Here is a 24,520-nt window from a genome sequence, read left to right on the forward strand (position 1 = left end):
TACCGCTATCACTCGATCTTTGTTAAAATGCTTTGAGGTGGGCCTCCCGAGTGGCGCAGCGGTCTAAGGCGAACCCGGGCTGTGCCACAACCGGCGGTGGCCGGGAGTCCCATAAGACGGCGCAAAATTGGCCCAGCGTCGTCAGGGTTAGGGGAGGGTTTGGCCGGCCGGGCTTTACTTGGCTCATCGCGCTCTAGCGACTCCTTGTGGCGGGCCGGGTGCATGCGGGCTTACCTCGGTCGCCAGTTTTAACAGTTTTTTTCCCCCGGACACATTGGTGGGGCTGGCTTCCAGGTTAAGCTGGCGGGTGTTAAGGAGCGCGGTTAGGCGGGTCATGTTTTGGAGGACGCATGACTCCACCTTCGCCTCTCCCGAGCCTGTTGGGGAGTTGCAGCGATGAGACAAGATTGACGATTGGGGAGAAAAAGGGGGTAAAATATCAAAAAATATATAAATAATGCTTTGAGGTGTGGGTTTTTCCGTCTAGTCAATGCACGGGACAATGTACAACTTTAACATCTTGTCTGTCCAGAAGATGGCAGCAGAGGGCTCTATTATAAAAAGATAAAGAACCAACTGTGACGACACAACACAACCATTTTCTAATTCATTAATTCACTGGGAAGATTTTGCAACCCTCAGTTCAGACAAAATAAAATGATCCAGACGATGCTTGAGATAATCATTGACTGTCTTGTACCACCATCGTGTGGCCAAAAGATAGCAATGCATTAACGTCGGTCAGTGAAATAATCTCAATTGTGGTCCTCTGTAGCTCAGCTGGTAGAGCACGGCGCTTGTAACGCCAAGGTAGTGGGTTCGATCCCCGGGACCACCCAAAAACAAAACAAAAATGTATGCACGCATGACTGTAAGTCGCTTTGGATAAAAGCGTCTGCTAAATGGCACATTATATTATTATACACGAGGAATTCAGAGTTCCTGACCTCCGATGGGTTTTGAGGAGAGAGGACGCGACGAGTCCCCTGTAGCTCAGTTGGTAGAGCATGGCGCTTGCAACGCCAGGATTGTGGGTTCGTTTCCCACGGGGGGCCAGTATGAAAATGTATGCACTCACTAAGTCGCTCTGGATAAGAGCGTCTGCTAAATGACTAAAATGTAAAATGAGTAAAGGAAAAAGCAATTGAGAGTCTCCCACTGACCCACTCCCAAGCTAATGCATACTATCTTTTGGCCACCCGATGGTGGTACAAGACTGTCAATTATTATCTCCAGTAACGTCTGAACCATCTTATTTTGTCTGACCTGGGCGTTGCAAAATTCCGCTAACTTTTCCCAAAATTCCAAGGTTTTCCAGAAATCCTGGTTGGAAGATTGCGGATTTTCTTCTTACTCTCTCATGATTCCTGTAATTGTCAAACCTGGATTTCTGGAAAACCTTGTAATTTTGGGTAGGTTAAAGCAATTTTGCAACCCTAGTCTGAGCGCTTTCTCACGTTTAACCAATCGGGGCATTAGGACCTCTCGGTATCCTGTAGCTTTGTGTCGTAGTATTGAGAAGTGAACCAGATGACGCTAGGCTGGCTAGTTTATGATAGCCTTTCCGTTTGGTATTGGTAAGAGAGGAGGCATTCGTGTCAGCACAGATTAGAACATATTTAGTGTCAGGGTGTAGCCAAATCCAGCCAGCTAGCTAACCTCGCTAGCCGCAGACAGACATACAAGCAACACTGTGAACGAGGCCCTTGGGAATTACGAACCCGCTAGCAAGTCTGATAATTGAGTTTTTGCAAGAGGACACCAACGTTGCCTAGCTCGCTGGCTTGCAAAGCAGCACTACAAGTAGCATCGCTAGCTAGGTCAACAGACCACGGCGTTATTAAAGATGAATGGCATATGTATGAAGAACGAGGGTATAGAGGGGACAGAGAGGTTTGCTAGTCCGGGGAAGGGCAGGGGACTGCGGGCTGTGAAGCACTTCCCTGTCGGAGACCTCGTATTTGTCTGTCCTGCCTATTCCTACGTGCTGACGGTGAATGAGAGAGGAGCGCACTGTGAATACTGCTTCACCAGGTATGGACCTGTCTGTACAACTGTCAGAACATGATGGCTTTGGGTTGTAGAATAGAAATGAGATCTAAGAGTTATATATGTGGTTCTATCCAGCTACCTGGCCAACCTCATCTTGCATGAAAATTATATTTATCTCTCTGTGTGTCACTTGACGTAGGGCTAGTTGTCGATATTTCTAAGGTGTTCTCAAACCACCATAACATTGTAGCGATCGTTTTACATCCTTGGAAGGCATTGTGACTAGAAATGGACGTCACACTCACCCCTCACCATGTGGGTTCAGCATGGCTTTCAACAGCTGACACAAACACACAGTTGTTTCATCAGATCAGGCCCATTCAGTATCTGGCTCAGCTTGTTGTTCAATCATGAATGAACGAAGTTACTTTGACACACACACACACATTGAATCAACTTGAGGTGCTGTTCTAGTGACTACTAGGGAGATTCCCCTGATCTAGGATCAGTTTTCCCTTTTTAGATCATAATGCACAAGATTAAATGGACAGGGTTAACCTGTTCATAGATCAGCACTCATAGTCTGAGACGTTTTATGAATAAAGGTCCAGTTCATTCATGTCAGTGCAGATGGAGAGGAGACTACTAGAGAACAGCTAGGAGTGGAGGGGAGACTAGAGAACAGCTAGGAGTGGAGGGGAGACTACTAGAGAACAGCTAGGGGTGGAGAGGAGACTACTAGAGAACAGCTAGGAGTGGAGGGGAGACTACTAGAGAACAGCTAGGGGTGGAGAGGAGACTACTAGAGAACAGCTAGGAGTGGAGGGGAGACTAGAGAACAGCTAGGAGTGGAGGGGAGACTACTAGAGAACAGCTAGGAGTGGAGAGGAGACTACTAGAGAGCAGCTAGGAGTGGAGAGGAGACTACTAGAGAACAGCTAGGAGTGGAGGGGAGACTACTAGAGAACAGCTAGGGGTGGAGAGGAGACTACTAGAGAACAGCTAGGAGTGGAGGGGAGACTAGAGAACAGCTAGGAGTGGAGGGGAGACTACTAGAGAACAGCTAGGAGTGGAGAGGAGACTACTAGAGAACAGCTAGGAGTGGAGAGGAGACTACTAGAGAACAGCTAGGAGTGGAGGGGAGACTACTAGAGAACAGCTAGGGGTGGAGAGGAGACTACTAGAGAACAGCTAGGAGTGGAGGGGAGACTACTAGAGAACAGCTAGGGGTGGAGAGGAGACTACTAGAGAACAGCTAGGAGTGGAGGGGAGACTACTAGAGAACAGCTAGGGGTGGAGAGGAGACTACTAGAGAACAGCTAGGAGTGGAGGGGAGACTAGAGAACAGCTAGGAGTGGAGGGGAGACTACTAGAGAACAGCTAGGAGTGGAGAGGAGACTACTAGAGAACAGCTAGGAGTGGAGAGGAGACTACTAGAGAACAGCTAGGAGTAGAGAGGAGACTACTAGAGAACAGCTAGGAGTGGAGAGGAGACTACTAGAGAACAGCTAGGAGTGGAGAGGAGACTACTAGAGAACAGCTAGGGGTGGAGAGGAGACTTCTAGAGAACAGCTAGGAGTGGAGGGGAGACTACTAGAGAACAGCTAGGAGTGGAGGGGAGACTACTAGAGAACAGCTAGGAGTGGAGGGGAGACTACTAGAGAACAGCTAGGAGTGGAGGGGAGACTACTAGAGAACAGCTAGGAGTGGATAGGAGACTACTAGAGAACAGCTAGGGGTGGAGAGGAGACTTCTAGAGAACAGCTAGGAGTGGAGGGGAGACTACTAGAGAACAGCTAGGAGTGGAGAGGAGACTACTAGAGAACAGCTAGGGGTGGAGAGGAGACTTCTAGAGAACAGCTAGGAGTGGAGGGGAGACTACTAGAGAACAGCTAGGAGTGGAGAGGAGACTACTAGAGAACAGCTAGGAGTGGAGAGGAGACTACTAGAGAACAGCTAGGGGTGGAGAGGAGACTTCTAGAGAACAGCTAGGAGTGGAGAGGAGACTACTAGAGAACAGCTAGGAGTGGAGGGGAGACTAGAGAACAGCTAGGAGTGGAGGGGAGACTACTAGAGAACAGCTAGGAGTGGAGAGGAGACTACTAGAGAACAGCTAGGAGTGGAGAGGAGACTACTAGAGAACAGCTAGGAGTGGAGATGAGACTACTAGAGAACAGCTAGGAGTGGAGAGGAGAATACTAGAGAACAGCTAGGAGTGGAGAGGAGACTACTAGAGAACAGCTAGGGGTGGAGAGGAGACTACTAGAGAACAGCTAGGGGTGGAGAGGAGACTTCTAGAGAACAGCTAGGAGTGGAGGGGAGACTACTAGAGAACAGCTAGGAGTGGAGGGGAGACTACTAGAGAACAGCTAGGAGTGGAGAGGAGACTACTAGAGAACAGCTAGGAGTGGAGAGGAGACTACTAGAGAACAGCTAGGAGTGGAGAGGAGACTACTAGAGAACAGCTAGGGGTGGAGAGGAGACTTCTAGAGAACAGCTAGGAGTGGAGAGGAGACTACTAGAGAACAGCTAGGAGTGGAGGGGAGACTAGAGAACAGCTAGGAGTGGAGAGGAGACTACTAGAGAACAGCTAGGAGTGGAGAGGAGACTACTAGAGAACAGCTAGGAGTGGAGAGGAGACTACTAGAGAACAGCTAGGAGTGGAGATGAGACTACTAGAGAACAGCTAGGAGTGGAGAGGAGACTACTAGAGAACAGCTAGGAGTGGAGAGGAGACTACTAGAGAACAGCTAGGGGTGGAGAGGAGACTACTAGAGAACAGCTAGGGGTGGAGAGGAGACTTCTAGAGAACAGCTAGGAGTGGAGGGGAGACTACTAGAGAACAGCTAGGAGTGGAGGGGAGACTACTAGAGAACAGCTAGGAGTGGAGAGGAGACTACTAGAGAACAGCTAGGAGTGGAGAGGAGACTACTAGAGAACAGCTAGGAGTGGAGGGGAGACTACTAGAGAACAGCTAGGAGTGGAGAGGAGACTACTAGAGAACAGCTAGGAGTGGAGAGGAGACTACTAGAGAACAGCTAGGAGTGGAGGGGAGACTAGAGAACAGCTAGGAGTGGAGGGGAGACTACTAGAGAACAGCTAGGAGTGGAGGGGAGACTACTAGAGAACAGCTAGGAGTGGAGAGGAGACTACTAGAGAACAGCTAGGAGTGGAGAGGAGACTACTAGAGAACAGCTAGGAGTGGAGAGGAGACTACTAGAGAACAGCTAGGAGTGGAGAGGAGACTACTAGAGAACAGCTAGGAGTGGAGGGGAGACTAGAGAACAGCTAGGAGTGGAGGGGAGACTACTAGAGAACAGCTAGGAGTGGAGGGGAGACTACTAGAGAACAGCTAGGAGTGGAGGGGAGACTAGAGAACAGCTAGGAGTGGAGAGGAGACTACTAGAGAACAGCTAGGAGTGGAGGGGAGACTAGAGAACAGCTAGGAGTGGAGAGGAGACTGTGGTCCTCTGTAGCTCAGCTGGTAGAGCATGGCGCTTGTAACGCCAGGGTAGTGGGTTCGATCCCCGGGACCACCCCATACGTAAAAATGTATGCACACATGACTGTAAGTCGCTTTGGATAAAAGCGTCTGCTAAATGGCATATTAAAGATCAGCTAGGAGTGGAGAGGAGACACTAAACTGCTTCTTTGTAGGGACACACACTCTATTCAATTCAAAGGGCTTTATTGGCATGGGAAACGTGTGTTAATGTTGCCAAAGCAGGTGAAGTAGATAATAAACAAAAGTGAAATAAACAATAAATATTAACAGTAAACATTACACTCAGAAGTTCCAAAATAATAAAGACATTTCAAATGTCATATTATGTCTATATACAGTGTTGTAACAATGTGCAAATAGTTAAAGTACAAATGGGAAAATAAATAAACATAAATATGGGTTGTATTTATAGTGGTGTTTGTTCTTCACTGGTTGCCCTTTTCTTGTGGCAACAGGTCACACGTCTTGCTGCTGTGGTTGCGCACTGTGGTATTTCACCCAATAGATATGGGAGTTTATCAAAATTGGGTTTGTTCTCTCTCTCTCACACACACACCTCTCTCAGCACCTACTGCAGCAGTTGTGAGTTTCATTACAGGAGAGATAAGTGCTGACAAAAACTGTCGCAGTCTCTATAATACTAACTGTTGGTAAAATGTAAAATAGGTCAGCTACACACACAGACAGACAGATGACGGCTACAGGCTGAGACAGAGAGTGGAGCTGAAACCACTTTAGGTTGTTGAGACACAACGGTATCTATCTGGTTTGGTTCTGGAATCATTCCTGATTCTCTAGGAGAGGATACACATACACACCACAGACCTACACACACACACCACAGACCTACACACACACACACACACACACACACACCACAGACCTACACACACACACCACAGACCTACACACACACACAACAGACCTACACAACAGACCTACACACACACACCACAGACCTACACACACACAACAGACCTACACTCACACACACACAACAGTCTCACTTGTTTCTGGAGACCTGCCCAGATTTATATATACAGTACCAGTCAAACATTTGGACACACCCACTCATTCAAGGGTTTTTCATTATTTTTACTATTTTCTACATTGTAGAATAATAGTGAAGACATCAAAACTATGAAATAACACATATGGAATCATGTAGTAACCAAAAAAGTGTTAAACAAATCAAAATATATTTTATATTTGAGATTAATCAAATAGCCACCCTTTGCCTTGATGACAGCTTTGCACACTCTTGGCATTCTCTCAACCATCTTGAACTGGAATGCTTTTCCAACAGTCTTGAAGGAGTTCGCACATATGCTGAGCACTTGTTGGCTGCTTTTCCTTCACTCTGCCTTCCGACTCAGAGTGGAAGCCAGGTCATCTGATGCAGCACTCCATCACTCTCCTTCTTGGTAAAATAGCACTTACACAGTTAAGTGTCCCTTGAATTCTAAATAAATCACAGACCGTGTCACCTGCAAAGTACCCCCACATCATAACACCACCTCCTCCATGTTTTACGGTGGGGAACTACACATGCAGAGATCATCCGTTCACCCACACCGCGTCTCACAAAGACACAGCGGTTGGAACCAAAAATCTCACATTTGGACTCCAGACCAAAGGACACATTTCCACCGGTCTAATGTCCATTGCTCGTGTTTCTTGGCCCAAGCAGGTCTCTTCTTCTTATTGGTGTCCTTTAGTAGTGGTTTCTTTGCTGCAATTCGACCATGAAGGCCTGATTCACACAGTCTCCTCTGAACAGTTGATGTTGAGATGTGTCTGTTACTTGAACACTGAAGCATTCATTTGGGCTGCAATTTCTGAGGCTGGTAACTAATGAACTTATCCTCTGCAGCAGAGGTAACCCTGGGTCTTCCATTCCTGTGGCGGTCCTCATGAGAGCCAGTTTCATCATAGCGCTTGATGGTTTTTACGACTGCACTTGGAGAAACTTTCAAATTTCTTGAAATTTCATCTCTTCATCCTTCATCTCTTAAAGTAATGATGGACTGTTGTTTCTCTTTGCTTATTTGAGCTGTTCTTGCCATAATATGGACTTGGTCTTTTACCAAATAGGGCTATCTTCTGTATACCCCCCCTACCTTGTCACAACTGATTGGCTCAAACGCATTAAGAAGGAAAGAAATTCCACAAATTAACTTTTAAGAAGGCACACCTGTTAATTGAAATGCATTCCAGGTGACTACCTCATGAAGGAGGTTGAGAGAATGGCCAAGAGTGTGCAAAGCTGTCATCGAGGCAAAGGGTGGCTACTTGAAGAATCTCAAATATAACATTTATTTTGATGTAACACTTTTTTTGGTTACTACATGATTCCATATGTGTTATTTCATAGTTTTGATGTCTTCACTATTATTCTACTATGTAAAAATAAAGAAAAACCCTTGAATGAGTAGGTGTGTCCAAATGTTTGACTGGTAGTGTCTGTATAGGATAGTGACCTTTCTCTGCACCATTTGCCCTTAAGAGAGATGGGCGAGAACAACCCACACTAGAACGTTGTGTGTGTGTGTGTTTGAGAGAGAGAGAGAATAGTGGTGTAGGGGAATGTGTTTCCTGCCCTTTCTATTGCTGATGTCACCCCCCCCCCCTCCCCCCTTTCTATCTCTCTCTGCAGGAGGGAAGGACTCTCCAAATGTGGCAAATGTAAACAAGCTTACTACTGCGAGATCGACTGCCAGGTATAGTGTATATGTATCCACCACTGTACTTTAGGGGTTGAGAAAACAGTCCCAGTCATAAATCTACTCCCCGGGGAAAGTGTGCGCCCCTTAGGCGTGTTAGTGTGTGTTTCAGAGACACTGAGCCCTAGCCACTAGGGAAAGGTCATAGTGAACCCACACCACCAGTGGAACGCCACTACAGAGCTAAATTCAACAACCCTCTGAAACATGCCCAGAGCTGTGTTCAACAACTCTGGGCCTCCCTCTGAAACATGCCCAGAGCTGTGTTCAACAACCCTGGGCCTCCCTCTGAAACATGCCCAGAGCTGTGTTCAACAACCCTGGGCCTCCCTCTGAAACATGCCCAGAGCTGTGTTCAACAACCCTGGGCCTCCCTCTGAAACATGCCCAGAGCTGTGTTCAACAACTCTGGGCCTCCCTCTGAAACATCATGGCCTAGAGTTGAGCTGTGTTCAACAACTCTGGGCCTCCCTCTGAAACATCATGGCCTAGAGTTGAGCTGTGTTCAACAACCCTGGGCCTCCCTCTGAAACATCATGGCCTAGAGTTGAGCTGTGTTCAACAACCCTGGGCCTCCCTCTGAAACATCATGGCCTAGAGTTGAGCTGTGTTCAACAACCCTGGGCCTCCCTCTGAAACATCATGGCCTAGAGTTGAGCTGTGTTCAACAACTTGTAGTTCACGAGGGGCTGTTCCTAGCCAATACAATTGCAGTGGTTCCAACAGCTCAGTGGGTTAAACCAGATGTTCTCAATCCTGGTCCCTGGGACTCCAAGGGGTGCACTACCCACCTGATTCCACTAATCAACTCATCAGCAAACCTTTAGTGGAATCAGCTGAGAGGTGCTGCTACAGTGTAGGGCAAAAAAATAATAATAATAGTGACCCTTTTTTGGTCCCCGGGACCAGGATTAAGAAACACTGGGTTAGGACACTGTACTGCTGGCAAAACTAGAGTTGTGGGTTCAGTTCCCCTGCATAGGCCACATATACTAAATAATATGATATAATCATGTATTGTATAATGTAATGAATGCACGCATGACCGACCTAAGTCATTTTGGATTAAAGCTTCTGTTAACTGGCGCATATTAACATGTACAGTGAGGGGAAAAAAGTATTTTGTACGTTTGCCCACTGACAAAGAAACGATCAGTCTATAATTTTAATGGTAGGTTTATTTGAACAGTGAGAGACAGAATAACAACAAAAAAATCCAGAAAAACACATGTCAAAAATGTTATAAATTGATTTGCATTTTAATGAGGGAAATAAGTATTTGACCCCCTCTCAATCAGAATGATTTCTGGCTCCCAGGTGTCTTTTATACAGGTAAAGAGCTGAGATTAGGAGCACACTCTTAAAGGGAATGTTCCTAATCTCAGCTTGTTACCTGTATAAAAGACACCTGTCCACAGAAGCAATCAATCAATCAGATTCCAAACTCTCCACCATGGCCAAGACCAAAGAGCTCTCCAAGGATGTCAGGGACAAGATTGTAGACCTACGCAAGGCTGGAATGGGCTACAAGACCACCCTCAAGGTCCCCCTGCTCAAGAAAGCACATATACAGGCCCGTCTGAAGTGTTGTGGTCAGATGAGACCAAAATCGAGCTCTTTGGCATCAACTCAACTCGCCGTGTTTGGAGGAGGAGGAATGCTGCCTATGACCCCAAGAACACCATCCCCACCGTCAAACATGGAGGTGGAAACATTATGCTTTGGGGGTGTTTTTCTGCTAAGGGGACAGGACAACTTCACCGCATCAAAGGGACGATGGACGGGGCCATGTACCGTCAAATCTTGGGTGAGAACCTCCTTCCCTCAGCCAGGGCATTAAAAATGGGTTGTGGATGGGTATTCCAGCATAACAATGACCCAAAACACACGGCCAAGGCAACAAAGGAGTGGCTCAAGAAGAAGCACATTAAGGTCCTGGAGTGGCCTAGCCAGTCTCCAGACCTTAATCCCATAGAAAATCTGTGGAGGGAGCTGAAGGTCAGAGTTGCCAAACATCAGGCTCGAAACCTTAATGACTTGGAGAAGATCTGCAAAGAGGAGTGGGACAAAATCCCTCCTGAGATGTGTGCAAACCTGGTGGCCAACTACAAGAAACGTCTGACCTCTGTGATTGCCAACAAGGGTTTTGCCACCAAGTACTAAGTCATGTTTTGCAGAGGGGTCAAATACTTATTTCCCTCATTAAAATGCAAATCAATTTATAACATTTTTGACATGCGTTTTTCTGGATTTTGTTTGTTGTTATTCTGTCTCTCACTGTTCAAATAAACCTACCATTAAAATTATAGACTGATCATGTCTTTGTCAGTGGGCAAACTTACAAAAATCAGCAGGGGATCAAATACTTTTTTCCCCTCACTGTACTAAATGGCCTGTATATGGCAACATCTGTTCTGTAGTGTCGCTCTGGATAGAAGCTTCTGCTAAATTACCATTATTATTAGAACAGCATTTAGGAACATGAATCAGATGGGAAATGGTCTCTAAGTTCTCGTGGTTGCCATGACAATACATAATGCCTTTGGCTCTCTATCAGAGCACGGTTTAGAGTAGTTTTGTGTGTTTGTGAGAGAGAGAGATGTCTTGTCTGTGGACTTACTGTGTTCTGTGTCCATGAGTAAAGCCTATTCCTAAAATATTATTCTGTCTCTTTACACTCACACAATAGAAGGGGGACTGGCCCATGCACAAGTTGGAGTGTACAGCCATGTGTTCCTATGGGGAGAACTGGTGTCCATCCGAGACCGTCAGATTGGTGGCCAGGATCATCATGAAACAGGTCAGTACGTGTGCATTCGGAAAGTATTCAGACCCCTTGACTTTTTCCACATTTTTGTTATGTTACTGCCTTATTTTAAAATTTATTAAATTATTTGTTTCCCTCATCAATCTACACAGAATACCCCATAATGACAATGTGAAAACAGGTTTTTAGACATTCTTTCAAATGTCATAAAATAAAATAAAAAAACAGAATACCTGAGACCCGATCCAGGACCCGAATACCTGAGACCCGATCCAGGACCCGAATACCTGAGACCCGATCCAGGACCCGAATACCTGAGACCCGATCCAGGACCCGAATACCTGAGACCCGATCCAGGACCCGAATACCTGAGACCCGATCCAGGACCCGAATACCTGAGACCCGATCCAGGACCCGAACAGGCCTCCCGAGTGGCGCAGTGGTCTAAGGCACTGCATCGCAGTGCTAGCTGTGCCACTAGAGATCCTGGTTCGTATCCAGGCTCTGTCGTTGCCGGCCGCGACCGGGAGACCCATGGGGCGGCGCACAATTGGCCCAGCGTCGTCCAGGGTAGGGGAGGGAATGGCCGGCAGGGATGTAGCTCAGTTGGTAGAGCATGGCGTTTGCAACGCCAGGGTTGTGGGTTCGATTCCCACGGGGGGCCAGTATGAAAAATAATGTATGCACTCACTAACTGTAAGTCGCTCTGGATAAGAGTGTCTGCTAAATGACTTAAATGTAAATGTCTTGATCCAGAATTCTAAATAATGTCACAGGTCTGAGTCGGAACTGATATGATTGTCCTCGGGTATGTGTAATTTTAACTGACTTGTCCAGAAAGGCCCGTACAGATCCGAACGCAAATGCCGCAGTACAGAGAGAAAATGTTATAATTTATGCTGCTGCGCTTGCTGTTAATGAGCGTGGCGAGTGTAGCGTGTAGCGTGTTCTTGGTCAATCCTCAGGCAATAGTCATAGAGTCTCCGTGGGGAAAAAGTTAGGAAATATCTAATCAATGGAAGATGGAATTAAAATGATTAAAGTTTAAAGCAAAGGTGAGGCTACAACGACCAAGAGCCAACAGGTAAGCTGCTACTTTATATTCTGAATGGAGTAGTTGTTATATGTAACTGTAGGACGAGAATGCGCATGCGCTGCAGCCTCAATTAGCCTAGCTAGCTAGCTTAACTAGCTTCTCCCGGTTTGCCTGCTAGAGCGACAGCTCTCTCTCCCTCCCTCCTCTCTCGCTTTATCAGCTCCGGTTCATAAAGCAGCTTAAAAATGGACTTTTCTGCTGCTTCCCTTGTTTGGATCGGACCGGGTCTGGATCCGACCAGGTTTATACGGAACGGGTCTAGTTGTCCTCTGGTCCGTTCGGAACAGGTCTCCTATATTTTAAACATTAATTGATGCATATCTGGTCACGGGTGGGATAGCCCCAGGTCCATTTCGTAACGGGTCGAACTTTTTAGACCCATGAAGACCTCTAGCGTGTGCGCTTGCACGAAAAACATTTATGGGTCTAATCAGAGAATTGCATATAAAATCCCTATCAATTTAGTATGATCTCGGTGGACCTAGTAATGACTGGTCATATAACTTTTATCATGCATTACCTTTTTAATGTGGCATAAACACAACCAGTCATGATGTTTTCATCCGATTGTCAAACAATCACTTTAAAAAGGCGCTCCTGTTGGCTACCTGCATGCGTCTGTCCACTCACAAAATCATTCCAGCATCCAAACAGGGCACTGTGCACCCACAATTTGAGGATGGAAAGAGACATCTTGTTACTTAAAACCTAAAGGTGTTTGTCATTAAGGTCCACAACACTTGTAGTCTGAATTGATGCGTCCACTGCTGTACACGCTCGTCTCAGTCTCGGACACTTATCTCCGCCTTGGGAAACACGTTGTTCTCCTCTAACCGCAGTTTTAAAGTCAATTCGCTCATTTTCGCGCAGCTGACATGCCGTAAACTAAGTATTAAATTGAATTAATAAATAATTAATTAAATTAGTAATTAAATAACGATGTAAGTGCCTGTAGTTGTTTGATTTATTGTGACAGGCTCACGTTTTACCGCGATTTCTTTTTTTTGCCAGGATGCTGCACCGGACCATACCGGCTTACTTTCACTCGGGCTATTCCCCCTAAATGTTGCTGCTTTTGTCTTTGTGTGTTTTTCCAGAAAGTCACAACGGAACGGTCACAGTCAGAGAGGCTGTTACTCCTCAGCGAGTTTGAAGCCCGTAAGTACACAGATTTACCTGCTTTATAGTGCACCAGGGTTGGGCTCAATTCCAGTCAATTCAGGAAGTACACTGAAATTCACATTTTCTTCAATGCTTTTCAATTAGGTAAATGTGGAATTGGAATTTGGTTTACTTCCTGAATTGAAATAACTACTGATTTTAATGGTTCAATAAGACATCTGAACTTAGTTATGTGTTTTGGGTTTTTGTTGAGTCAATTAGACCATGTCAAGCTTACCTTTAAAAAAAAAAACAATCAGAATATTTTGGCAAGTTAGCTGGTTACCCCATTGGTTCTGCTTTGTAGCATACCCCCTTGTTTCTAACCCGGCCTGGAACCCAGTAGGCTCGGCAGCCACCCTGCATCCCACTGCTGCTGAGCCTACTGGTCCTGGGGTCCAAACAGGAAACAACATAATAATATACATGAATATACAGCACCACATTTACATTACAATTCAGCCATTCAGCAGAAGGTCCCATCCAATCCGTAGCTGGTGCATTCATCTTAAGATAGCCAGGCGAGACAACCACATATCACAGTCAAATCCCAACCACGTATCACATACATAATACAATACAATACAAAATGTCTTCTCTCCTCTCTCCTCCTACCTCCTCTCCTCTCCCCCTTTCCCCCTCTCCTCTCCCCCTTTCCCCCTCTCCTCTCCCCCTCTCCTCTCCCCCTCTTTCTCTCCTCTCCTTCTCTCTCCTCTCCCCCTCTCCTCTCCCCCTCTTTCTCTCCTCTCCTTCTCTCTCCTCTCCCCTTCTCTCCTCTCCCCCTCTTTCTCTCCTCTCCTTCTCTCTCTCCTCTCCCCCTCCTTCTCTCCTCTCTCCTCTCCCCCTCCTTCTCTCTCCTCTCCCCCTCCTTCTCTCTCCTCTCCCCCTCCTTCTCTCCCCCTCCTTCTCTCCCCCTCTCTCCTCTCCCCCTCTCTCCTCTCCCCCTCTCTCCTCTCCCCCTCCTTCTCTCCCCCTCTCTCCTCTCCCCCTCTCCTCTCTCCTCTCCTTTCCTTCTCTCCCCCTCTCTCCTCTCGTTATCAGACCTGGATAAGTTGAACAGTGAGAAGAATGAGATGAATCAGACAGACATAGCAGCACTGCATCATTTCTACTCTAGACACATAGACTTCCCTGATGACCAAACCCTCACTGTGCTCTTTGGACAGGTAAGGATAAGATCTAGTTTTATGTTTCAGCAGGTCTGCATCATTTCTACTGTATTCCCCAGTGGCCTCACCATGCAATGTCAGCGTTTGACTTCCTGGTTGCTCTGGGTTGGCCCTCAGCTGTTGACAGCCAATCACATGCAGCTGCTGCCCCTTCCTAGGATTCCTTCCTCGCCCTTTTAAGGACTTTGTCACACTACACAGAACCTCTCTCTTTCTCTCTCTCTCTCTCTCCAACTCTCTTTCTCTGGACATATTTCTATCTTCTCCCTCTCCCATTTTTCAAATGCATGTTTCCTGCTCCCTTCTACAACTCTCTCTGTCACCCCCCCCTCTCCCCCCTCTCTGTCACCCCTCCCTGTCCCCCTGCTCTCTGTCACTCCCCCTCCCCCCTCTGTCACCCCCCCTCCCCCTCTCTGTCGCTCTCCCTCCCCCCTCTGTCTCCCCCCTCTCTGTCGCTCTCCCTCCCCCCTCTGTCACCCCCCCTCTGTCGCTCTCCCTCCCCCTCTGTCACCCCCCCCTCCCCCCTCTCTGTCGCTCTCCCTCCCCCCTCTGTCTCCCCCCTCTCTGTCGCTCTCCCTCCCCCCTCTGTCTCCCCCCTCTCTGTCGCTCTCCCTCCCCCCTCTGTCTCCCCCCCCCCGTCGCTCTCCCTCCCCCTCTGTCTCCCCCCTCTCTGTCGCTCTCCCTCCCCCCTCTGTCACCCCCCCCTCCCCCCTGTCTGTCGCTCTCCCTCCCCCTATGTCACCCCCCCCCTCCCCCCCTCTGTCGCTCTCCCTCCCCCTCTGTCACCCCCCCCCTCCCCCCTCTCTGTCGCTCTCCCTCCCCCCTCTGTCTCCCCCCTCTCTGTCGCTCTCCTCCCCCCTCTGTCTCCCCCCCTCTCTGTCGCTCTCCCTCCCCCCTCTGTCTCCCCCCTCTCTGTCGCTCTCCCTTCCCCCTCTGTCGCTCTCCCTCCCCCCTCTGTCTCCCCCCTCTCTGTCGCTCTCCCTCCCCCCTCTGTCTCCCCCCTCTCTGTCGCTCTCCCTCCCCCCTCTGTCTCCCCCTTGTCCCCCCCCCTGTCGCTCTCCCCCCCCCTGTCGCTCTCCCTCCCCCCTCTGTCTCCCCCCCTCTGTCGCTCTCCCTCCCCCTCTGTCACCCCCCCCTCCCCCCTCTCTGTCGCTCTCCCTCCCCCTCTGTCTCCCCCCTCTCTGTCGCTCTCCCTCCCCCCTCTGTCTCCCCCCCTGTCGCTCTCCCTCCCCCCTCTGTCTCCCCCCTCTCTGTCGCTCTCCCTCCCCCCTCTGTCACCCCCCCTCCCCCCTGTCTGTCGCTCTCCCTCCCCCTCTGTCACCCCCCTCTGTCGCTCTCTCTCCCCCTCTGTCACCCCCCCTCCCCCCTCTCTGTCGCTCTCCCTCCCCCCTCTGTCTCCCCCCTCTCTGTCGCTCTCCCTCCCCCCTCTGTCTCCCCCCTCTCTGTCGCTCTCCCTCCCCCCTCTGTCTCCCCCCCCTGTCGCTCTCCCTCCCCCCTCTGTCTCCCCCCTCTCTGTCGCTCTCCCTCCCCCCTCTGTCACCCCCCCCTCCCCCCTGTCTGTCGCTCTCCCTCCCCCTCTGTCACCCCCCCCCCCCTCCCCCCCTCTGTCGCTCTCCATCCCCCTCTGTCACCCCCCCCCTCCCCCCTCTCTGTCGCTCTCCCTCCCCCCTCTGTCTCCCCCCTCTCTGTCGCTCCCTCTCCCCCCTCTGTCTCCCCCCTCTCTGTCGCTCTCCCCTCCCCCCTCTGTCTCCCCCCTCTCTGTCGCTCTCCCTCTCCCTCTCTGTCGCTCTCCCTCCCCCCTCTGTCGCTCTCCCTCCCCCCCTCTGTCTCCCCCCCTCTCTGTCGCTCTCCCTCCCCCCTCTGTCTCCCCCCTCTCTGTCGCTCTCCCTCCCCCCTCTGTCTCCCCCCCCTGTCGCTCTCCCTCCCCCCTCTGTCTCCCCCCCCCTGTCGCTCTCCCTCCCCTCTCTGTCGCTCTCCCTCCCCCCTCTGTCACCCCCCCTCCCCCCCTCTGTCGCTCTCCCTCCCCCTCTGTCACCCCCCCCTCCCCCCTCTCTGTCGCTCTCCCTCCCCCTCTGTCTCCCCCCTCTCTGTCGCTCTCCCTCCCCCCTCTGTCTCCCCCCTGTCGCTCTCCCTCCCCCCTCTGTCTCCCCCCTGTCGCTCTCCCTCCCCCCTCTGTCTCCCCCCTCTCTGTCGCTCTCCCTCCCCCCTCTGTCTCCCCCCTCTCTGTCGCTCTCCCTCCCCCCTCTGTCTCCCCCCCCTGTCGCTCTCCCTCCCCCCTCTGTCTCCCCCCTCTCTGTCGCTCTCCCTCCCCCCTCTGTCTCCCCCCTCTCTGTCGCTCTCCCTCCCACCTCTCTGTCGCTCTCCCTCCCCCTCTGTCACAGGACAGACCTGAGGGATCTAACCTATAGCGTTTAGTTTCAGTACATTAGTCAGGACAGACCTGAGGGATCTAACCTATAGCGTTTAGTTTCATTACATTAGTCAGGACAGACCTGAGGGATCTAACCTATAGCGTTTAGTTTCATTCCATTAGTCAGGACAGACCTGAGGGATCTAACCTATAGCGTTTAGTTTCATTACATTAGTCAGGACAGACCTGAGGGATCTAACCTATAGCGTTTAGTTTCATTCCATTAGTCAGGACAGACCTGAGGGATCTAACCTATAGCGTTTAGTTTCATTACATTCGTCAGGACAGACCTGAGGGATCTAACCTATAGCGTTTAGTTTCATTACATTAGTCAGGACAGACCTGAGGGATCTAACCTATAGCGTTTAGTTTCAGTACATTAGTCAGGACAGACCACTATAACATGCCTTGTATTTGGCATTACACTGGTGCTCGCTCGCTCACTCTCAATTCAATTTAATAAATGCTTTATTGGCATGAATGGGTTGTTGCCACTGTTGCCAAAGCATTGTATATAAAGGATTACATAGATGAACAATATGTTTAAGCAACAATCATTTTCTCTGTTGCTCTCCCCCCCCGCCCCCCCCCTGTTGCTCTCCCCCCCCGCCCCCCCCCTGTTGCTCTCCCCCCTGTAGGTAAACTGTAATGGCTTCACCATAGAGGATGAGGAACTGTCTCACCTGGGCTCTGCTGTGTTCCCCCCCCCCCCCCCCCCCCCTGTAGGTAAACTGTAATGGCTTCACTATAGAGGATGAGGAACTGTCTCACCTGGGCTCTGCTGTGTTCCCTGAGTAAGTCTACAATGTCATCTCTGTCTGACCCCATTCACACCATTGCAATGGCAGTACAGGGACAGTACACACATTATAAATCATTGAGGATGGATGACACAAAGTTATTCTCTCTCTCTCTCTCTCTCTCTCTCTCTCTCTCTCTCTCTCTCTCTCTCTCTCTCTCTCTCTCTCCAGTGTAGCGTTGATGAACCATAGTTGTAGTCCTAACGTCATCGTCACCTACAGAGGGACAGTAGCAGAGGTACGAGCCGTGCAGGACATCCAGCCTGGAGACGAGGTGAGACCTGGACTGAACACACACATACTGTACACACATACCCTGGCCCTGACCTCTAACCCTGACCTTATGAACTCCTTCCTGTCCCTCTGTGTAGATCTTCAACAGTTACATTGACCTGCTCTACCCGACGGACGACAGGAACGAGAGACTGAGAGATTCTTACTTCTTTACCTGCGTGTGTGATGAGTGTGCCACCCGGTCTAAGGTACAGTACAATAACCTGATAAGGTACAGTACAATAACCTGATAAGGTACAGTACAATAAGCTGATAAGGTACAGTACAATAAGCTGATAAGGTACAGTACAATAAGCTGATAAGGTACAGTACAATAACCTGATAAGGTACAGTACAATAACCTGATAAGGTACAGTACAATAACCTGATAAGGTACAGTACAATAACCTGATAAGGTACAGTACAATAAGCTGATAAGGAACAGTACAATAAGCTGATAAGGTACAGTACAATAACCTGATAAGGTACAGTACAATAACCTGATAAGGAACAGTACAATAAGCTGATAAGGTACAGTACAATAACCTGATAAGGTACAGTACAATAAGCTGATAAGGTACAGTACAATAACCTGATAAGGTACAGTACAATAACCTGATAAGGTACAGTACAATAACCTGATAAGGAACAGTACAATAAGCTGATAAGGTACAGTACAATAACCTGATAAGGTACAGTACAATAAGCTGATAAGGTACAGTACAATAACCTGATAAGGTACAGTACAATAACCTGATAAGGTACAGTACAATAACCTGATAAGGTACAGTTTAACCCGGTCTAAGATACAGTACAACTTCTTTACTTGTAAAAACCTAATAACTACAAACCACCACATTATAGGGTCACTATAACTAACCCATAACCTATTACCACCACTACTACTGCCATCTCTACTACTAAACTACTACCACTGCATCTCTTTTTCAGGACCCTGTCTTTCAAAGATAATTCGTAAAAATCCAAATAACTTCACAGATCTTCATTGTAAAGGGTTTAAACACTGTTTCCCCATGCTGGTTCAATGAACCATAAACAATTAATGAACATGCACCTGTGGAACGGTCGTTAAGACACTAACAGCTTACAGACGGTAGGCAATTAAGGTCACAGTTATGAAAACTTAGGACACTAAAGAGGCCTTTCTACTGACTCTGAAAAACACCAAAAGAAAGATGCCCAGGGTCCCTGCTCGTCTGCGTGAACGTGCCTTAGGCATGCTGCAAGGAGGCATGAGGACTGCAGATGTGGCCAGGGCAATAAATTGCAATGTCTGTACTGTGAGACGCCTAAGACAGCGCTACAGGGAGACAGGACGGACAGCTGATCGTCCTCGCAGTGGCAGACCACGTGTAACAACACCTGCACAGGATCGGTACATCCGAACATCAAACCTGCTGGACAGGTACAGGATGGCAACAACCACTGCCCGTGTTACACCAGGAACGCACAATCCCTCCATCAGTGCTCAGACTGTCCGCAATAGGCTGAGAGAGGCTGGACTGAGGGCTTGTAGGCCTGTTGTAAGGCAGGTCCTCACCAGACATCACCGGCACAAACCCACCGTCGCTGGACCAGACAGGACTGGCAAAAAGTGCTCTTCACTGACGAGTCGCGGTTTTCTCTCACCAGGGGAATGAGCGTTACACCAAGGCCTGTACTCTGGAGCGGGATCAATTTGGAGGTGGAGGGTCTGTCATGGTCTGGGGCGGTGTGTCACAGCATCATCGGACTGAGCTTGTTGTCATTGCAGGCAATCTCAACGCTGTGCGTTACAGGGAAGATATCCTCCTCCCTCATGTGGTACCCTTCCTGCAGGCTCATCATGACATGACCCTCCAGCATGACAATGCCACCAGCCATACTGCTCGTTCTGTGCGTGATTTCCTGCAAGACAGGAATGTCAGTGTTCTGCCATGGCCATCGAAGAGGCCGTATCTCAATCCCATTGAGCACGTCTGGGACCTGTTGGATCGGAGGGTGAGGGCTAGGGCCATTCCTCCCAGAAATATCAGGGAACTTACAGGTGCCTTGGTGGAAGAGTGGGGTAACATCTCACAGCAAGAACTGGCAAATCTGGTGCAGTCCATGAGGATGAGATTCACTGCAGTACTTAATGCAGCTGGTGGCCACACCAGATACTGACTGTTACTTTAGATTTTGACCCCCCCCCCCCCCCCCTTTGTTCAGGGACACATTATTCAATTTCTGTTAGTCACATGTCTGTGGAACTTGTTCAGTTTATGTCTCAGTTGTTGAATCTTGTTTTGTTCATACAAATATTTACACATATTTACACATGTTAAGTTTGCTGAAAATAAACGCAGTTGACAGTGAGAGGACGTTTCTTTTTTTGCTGAGTTCTACTACTACTACTACTACTACTACTACTACTACTACTACTATTTCACAACCTTAAATACTTCAAGCACACACATTTTTGTCAGGAAATGTCCTTTTGTAGTCTCTACTTGTAATAACAATAACTGCAACGCTTTGATTCCCCTCTGCTGTCTATAGCAGCATTTCCCCAACTCGGTCCTGGTGCCCCCCCCGGGTGCACATTTTTGCCCTAGAACTAAACAGCTGATTCAAATAATCAAATGTTTGACGATGAGTTGATTAGTGGAATCAGATGGAATCACCAATCAACTCATCAAACCTTTGAGAGAAAGAGAGAGAATACCTTTGTGTAGTGCTAGGGCAAAAACCTAAATGTGTACCCTCTCCTCTTACCTCCTCCCATACTAGACAGGGACCTAGACAACTCCTGAAACTGGGTGGGTCACACACTGTGAATGCAGCAACGGTGTGGGACGCACTGCAGTAAAGACTGCAGAACGCCGTGTTCTTGGTCTGTTTTGTGTGTTTATAGGTCGGAGTGTGTCCTCATTGTGTCCAAACTAGAATACATTCCCCTCTGGAGCCATTCTAGCCCTGTTTTACCCCAAACCCTGACTTGGATCTTCTCTCCTCTCTCTCTTCTTCCCTCTCTCCTCCCTCCCTCCCTCTCTCCTCCCTCCTTCTCTCTCCCTCCCTCTTTCTAGGATGGAGCTAAGATGGAGCTTCGTAAGTTGAGCTCTCCCCCCGAGCCAGAGGAGGTCAGAGAGATGGTTCGCTACGCCAGGAATGTTATTGAAGAGTTCCGTAGAGCTAAGCACTACAAGAATATCCTTTTCTTTCCCTACTGTACACCTCTTAGTTTCTATACCTTCTCTACTGTAAACCTCTTTGTTTCTATACCTTCTCTGCTCTCTGTACTGTAAACCTCTTCGTTTCTATACCTTCTCTGTCCATCTCTGTCCCCCCCCTGTCACTTTCTCTACCTCCTTCTCTCCCTGTCACTTTCTCTACCTCCTTCTCTCTCTCACACCTTCTCTGTCTCCCCCTCTACCCCTCAAATCAAAGTTTACAATATACAGCGGGTGTAAACCGTACCGTGAAATGCTGACTAGCCACTCTTCCTTCAGTGTAAAGTAGAGTAGTAAAGTCATCAATAGACAAGAAGCACAACGATCGGTAAATAAGACAAGGAAATAAAATATAAATAAAAGAACACAAGCAGAAGAGTGTTTTGGCTGGTCCCTCTTTAGTGTCTGGATACAGTGTGGGAGGTTTGATCGACAGTGGGGCGTGTGGTGCGCTGTAGATACGTCACGTATTCTGTTCCTGTGCTGTAGGTGACATGTCGTGGAGTAGGTTCAGTACCACTCAGCAACCTACCATATTACTGGACCTTCAATAGCTTCTCACACCAGAAGGAATCTGCCCTTTTACCCACAAATCACTTCTGCACAGCCAATGTTATGAACGTTAGCCCATAGCCTAATCATTTTATACCTGGACTGTGTGCTCATTGGACACATTGGTTTAGGGAATGCCCTTTGAAGTAAACATGGAATGCCTAGGGGGTAGGGACTCTTGGGAGAAGAGCCTAGGGGGTAGGGACTATTGGGAGAAGAGCCTAGGGGGTAGGGACTCTTGGGAGAAGAGCCTAGGGGGTAGGGACTCTTGGGAGAAGAGCCTAGGGGGTAGGGACTATTGGGAGAAGAGCCTAGGGGGTAGGGACTCTTGGGAGAAGAGCCTAGGGGGTAGGGACTCTTGGGAGAAGAGCCTAGGGGGTAGGGACTCTTGGGAGAAGAACCTAGGGGGTAGGGACTATTGGGAGAAGAGCCTAGGGGGTAGGGACTATTGGGAGAAGAGCCTAGGGGGTAGGGACTAATGGGAGAAGAACCTAGGGGGTAGGGACTAATGGGAGAAGAGCCTAGGGGGTAGGTACTCTTGGGAGAAGAGCCTAGGGCAGGGGTAATCAACTCTGACCCTACGAGGTCCGGAGCCTGCTGGTTTTCTATTGTACCTGATAATTAATTCAGTCAGTCTGTGTTGTGTTGAGTCCTTTACTCTTCAGCACCCCCTAGTGACCTGCTGGAGATCTGCGAGTTGAGCCAGGAGAAGATGGGCTCTGTATTTGCAGACACTAACGTGTACATGCTGCATATGATGTACCAGGCCATGGGAGTGTGTCTGTACATGCAGGACTGGGACGGAGCCATGAGCTACGGAGAGAAGATCATACAACCATACAGGTAACAAGTGCATACAACCATGACAGTGGAGACTACTGAGAGGAGAGGACGGCTCATCATAATGACTGGAATGGAGTCATGAAAAACCAACGTGTGTCTGATACCATTCAGTTGACTCCATTCCAGCCGTTATGATGAGCCGTCCTTCCCTCAGAAGCCTCCACTGCAAGCACACACTTTCCAGGCAACACACACACACACACACACACACACACGTACGTGAAATTGGGGCGGCAGGTAGCTTAGTGGTTAAGAGCGTTGTGCCAGTAACCGAAAGGTCGCTGGTTCTAATCCCCGAGCCGACTAGGTGAAAAATCTGTCGATGTGCCCTTGAGCAAGGCACTTAACCCTAATTGCTCCTGTAAGTCGCTCTGGATAAGAGCGTCTGCTAAATGACGTAAATGTAAATGAAATGTTTAGTTGTGTTATTTCCAGTGATGTAGTGGTAAAAAAAGAAATAGGTGGGTAAATGGTCATTGCCGTTCGCTGCAAGTAAAGTAACGCTCCTTTTTACTTTCAATTTGTCCGCAAAAGGTGGGTTAACGCACGGCCAAAATAAAAATAAAAGTGTATAAACAGCGTTTACCTTCCACTACGCCACTGATTATTTCTTCTCCTGTGTGTCCAGTATCCACTACCCAGCCTATTCTCTGAACGTGGCCTCCATGTACCTGAAACTGGGCCGACTATACCTGGGACTGGAGAGGAAGAACCAGGGAGTCAAGGCGTTAAAGGAGGTAACGCCTCGTCATTCACCAGGGTATTCAGGAAGTACACTGACGTTTCCAATTCTCTTCCATGCTTCTCAAGGAGGAAAATGTGGAATTGGAATTTGGTTTATTTTCTGAATTGACTGAAATTGAAATGGAATTGACCCCAACCCTGTCACACACACACACACACCTTATTCAGTTATTCTTGGTTCAGTCTGGGCCTTTGATCAATTGAATCAGGTGTTTTAGTGCAGAGCTGAAATAAAAGCCTGCAAACTCTGTAGCTCTCTGGCAGTTTGAGATCCCTGATCTATGGTTTCCCACCTGATGGCCAAGCTGCAAAGTCAAAATGGACTATATCGTAAAAATGAATGAAAACAAAAATGTGCTTTTTGGTCTTAATGTAAGGTTAGGAATAAGGTTAGCAGTGTGGTTAAGGTTAGGTGTTAGGGTTAGGAATAAGGTTAGCAGTGTGGTTAAGGTTAGGTGTTAGGGTTAGGTTTAAAATCCGATTTTAAGAAGAGGTATTGTAGATACAGGCAGGGTTTATGACCTTGCAACTTGGCCAGATGGTGATGACCAACAAACGTTGATGGGTAACGTGTAATATCCTGTTTTCTGTGCAGGCGATCGCCATTATGGAAGTGGCTCATGGGAAGGATCACCACTACGTAACAGAGGTCAAACGGGAGGTGGAGGAGCTGAAGTAAGGAGGACAGGAGGAGGAAGAGTGAAGAAGAGGATTAGAGGAATGAGGAGTAATGTGAAGGAGTGAGGAGGAGAGGAGGACTTCTCCAAACCCTGGGTCAAAACATAATAATTAAACAAAACAGCTGCATGGCACTGAGCATGCATCCTATACCTCTCTTTACGTCTCTCTCTCCCTCCCTCCCTCTCTCTCTCTCCCTCCCTCTCTCTCTCTCCCTCCCTCCCTCTCTGTCTCTCTCTCTCTCTCTCTCTCTCTCTCTCTCTGTCTCTGTCTCTCTCTCTCTCTGTCTCTCTCTCTCTCTCTCTGTCTCTGTCTCTGTCTCTCTCTCTCTCTCTCTCTGTCTCTCTCTGTCTCTCTCTCTCTCTCTCTCTGTCTCTCTCTCTCTCTCTCTCTCTCTCTCTCTGTCTCTCTCTGTCTCTCTCTCTCTCTCTGTCTCTCTCTCTCTCTGTCTCTCTCTCTCTCTCTCTCTCTCTCTCTGTCTCTGTCTCTGTCTCTGTCTCTCTCTCTCTCTCTGTCTCTGTCTCTCTCACTCTCTCTGTCACTCTCTCTGTCTCTCTCTCTCTCTCTCTCTCTCTCTCTCTCTCTCTCTCCTGTC

General features: G+C 48.6%; 1 protein-coding gene across 1 annotated transcript; it reads left to right on the forward strand.

The window, feature by feature from the left end:
- Window positions 1-1,540: 1,540 nt before the first annotated feature.
- On the forward strand, window positions 1,541-24,117 carry LOC311145858 (N-lysine methyltransferase SMYD2-A-like). Its single transcript, XM_084182200.1, has 12 exons — window positions 1,541-2,034; window positions 8,154-8,217; window positions 10,910-11,020; window positions 13,181-13,241; window positions 14,286-14,410; window positions 17,550-17,617; window positions 17,795-17,897; window positions 17,995-18,105; window positions 20,965-21,085; window positions 22,329-22,503; window positions 23,132-23,240; window positions 23,843-24,117. Exons 1-12 carry the CDS (start codon window positions 1,847-1,849, stop codon window positions 23,924-23,926), a joined length of 1,320 nt encoding a protein of 439 aa, XP_084038326.1. The 5' UTR covers window positions 1,541-1,846; the 3' UTR covers window positions 23,927-24,117.
- The last annotated feature ends 403 nt before the right edge of the window (window positions 24,118-24,520 follow it).

The sequence above is a fragment of the Coregonus lavaretus genome, assembly GCF_964263955.1.
Source record: "Coregonus lavaretus genome assembly, chromosome: 18".
NCBI classification, from domain to species: domain Eukaryota; kingdom Metazoa; phylum Chordata; class Actinopteri; order Salmoniformes; family Salmonidae; genus Coregonus; species Coregonus lavaretus.

What these genes read in the sequence shown, in the direction of transcription:
- LOC311145858 (XM_084182200.1), top strand. Translation starts at nt 1,847, where the DNA reads ATGAATGGCATATGTATGAAGAACGAGGGTATAGAGGGGACAGAGAGG. An exon ending in TGTGAATACTGCTTCACCAG is followed by an intron (nt 2,035 to 8,153) that starts GTATGGACCTGT and finishes CTCTCTCTGCAG; the next exon opens with GAGGGAAGGACTCTCCAAAT. An exon ending in TCACTGTGCTCTTTGGACAG is followed by an intron (nt 14,411 to 17,549) that starts GTAAGGATAAGA and finishes CCCCCCCTGTAG; the next exon opens with GTAAACTGTAATGGCTTCAC.